The sequence below is a fragment of the Mixophyes fleayi genome, chromosome 12 (assembly GCF_038048845.1).
Source record: "Mixophyes fleayi isolate aMixFle1 chromosome 12, aMixFle1.hap1, whole genome shotgun sequence".
Classification (NCBI taxonomy): domain Eukaryota; kingdom Metazoa; phylum Chordata; class Amphibia; order Anura; family Limnodynastidae; genus Mixophyes; species Mixophyes fleayi.
Window position 1 is genome coordinate 75,222,168 of NC_134413.1, and position 2,276 is coordinate 75,224,443.

Here is a 2,276-nt window from a genome sequence, read left to right on the forward strand (position 1 = left end):
ATCTACATATACACCTACCTGTATCCCCCCCCCACCAGATATATCACTGCCCCCTCACCTACATATACACCTACCTGTATCCCCCACCAGATATATCACTGCCCCCCTCACCTGTCACCCACATATACACCTACCTGTATCCCCCACCAGATATATCACTGCGCCCCTCACCTGTCACCCACATATACACCTACCTGTATCCCCCCACCAGATATATCACTGCCCCCCTCACCTGTCACCCACATATACACCTACCTGTATCCCCCACCAGATATATCTCTGCCCCCTCACCTGTCACCCACATATACACCTACCTGTATCCCCCCACCAGATATATCACTGCCCCCTCACCTGTCACCCACATATACACGTACCTGTATCCCCCACCAGATATATCACTGCGCCCCTCACCTGTCACCCACATATACACCTACCTGTATCCCCCCACCAGATTAATGCCCCTCTCTCACCATGTGACACTGCTACATCCACCTACACATGTAGCCATGCCTGATGTAATATTACTGCTCTCTGTACAGGTCTGTACTGCCGTGACTGCTTCCAGATCCTAAACCAAGCCTGTACCATCTGTATGGCTCCTCTGGTTTATGGTGAAGATGAAGATGAAGAAATGTATGTTATTGTATAATATCTCCTTATAGCATTCACATGTCTGCAATAATGTCTGTTATAGAATCAGGACTGCCTCCCCCACACCCACACATAACCAGGCACACCGCAATCTTACAAACAGTGACATCAATTTGGCTCAGCCATGAATCACTGGTAATATCTCACCTACAGTATAGTGATCAGATCTATACACCAGATCTCCAGGACACAGAGAGGGAGTGATATCACTGTATACATCACTGGTAATATCTCACCTACAGTATAGTGATCAGATCTATACACCAGATCTCCAGGACATTGAGGGAGTGATATCACTGTATACATCACTGGTAATATCTCACCTACAGTATAGTGATCAGATCTATACACCAGATCTCCAGGACACAGAGAGGGAGTGATATCACTGTATACATCACTGGTAATATCTCACCTACAGTATAGTGATCAGATCTATACACCAGATCTCCAGGACATAGAGAGGGAGTGATATCACTGTATACATCACTGGTAATATCTCACCTACAGTACAGTGATCAGATCTATACACCAGATCTCCAGGACACAGAGAGGGAGTGATATCACTGTATACATCACTGGTAATATCTCACCTACAGTATAGTGATCAGATCTATACACCAGATCTCCAGTACACAGAGAGGGAGTGATATCACTGTATACATCACTGGTAATATCTCACCTACAGTATAGTGATCAGATCTATACACCAGATCTCCAGGACATTGAGGGAGTGATATCACTGTATACATCACTGGTAATATCTCACCTACAGTATAGTGATCAGATCTATACACCAGATCTCCAGGACACAGAGAGGGAGTGATATCACTGTATACATCACTGGTAATATCTCACCTACAGTATAGTGATCAGATCTATACACCAGATCTCCAGTACACAGAGAGGGAGTGATATCACTGTATACATCACTGGTAATATCTCACCTACAGTAGTGATCAGATCTATACACCAGATCTCCAGGACATAGAGGGAGTGATATCACTGTATACATCACTGGTAATATCTCACCTACAGTATAGTGATCAGATCTATACACCAGATCTCCAGGACATAGAGGGAGTGATATCACTGTATACATCACTGGTAATATCTCACCTACAGTATAGTGATCAGATCTATACACCAGATCTCCAGGACATAGAGGGAGTGATATCACTGTATACATCACTGGTAATATCTCACCTACAGTATAGTGATCACATCTATACACCAGATCTCCAGGACATAGAGGGAGTGATATCACTGTATACATCACTGGTAATATCTCACCTACAGTATAGTGATCAGATCTATACACCAGATCTCCAGGACACAGAGAGGGAGTGATATCACTGTATACATCACTGGTAATATCTCACCTACAGTATAGTGATCAGATCTATACACCAGATCTCCAGGACATAGAGAGGGAGTGATATCACTGTATACATCACTGGTAATATCTCACCTACAGTATAGTGATCAGATCTATACACCAGATCTCCAGGACATAGAGGGAGTGATATCACTGTATACATCACTGGTAATATCTCACCTACAGTATAGTGATCAGATTTATACACTAGACCTTGGGATATAGAGAGGTAATGATATCACTTTAGTTT

General features: G+C 43.4%; 1 protein-coding gene across 1 annotated transcript in view; it reads left to right on the top strand.

Annotated features, from left to right (window-relative positions):
- Positions 1-649, top strand: part of DCST2 (DC-STAMP domain containing 2) — a 17,464-nt gene extending 16,815 nt beyond the window's left edge. Inside the window, exon 13 of the mRNA XM_075191998.1 lies at positions 534-649. Within this exon, the coding sequence (XP_075048099.1) occupies positions 534-649 (116 nt within the window). The remainder of the gene's footprint in view (positions 1-533) is intronic.
- Positions 650-2,276: the final 1,627 nt, after the last annotated feature.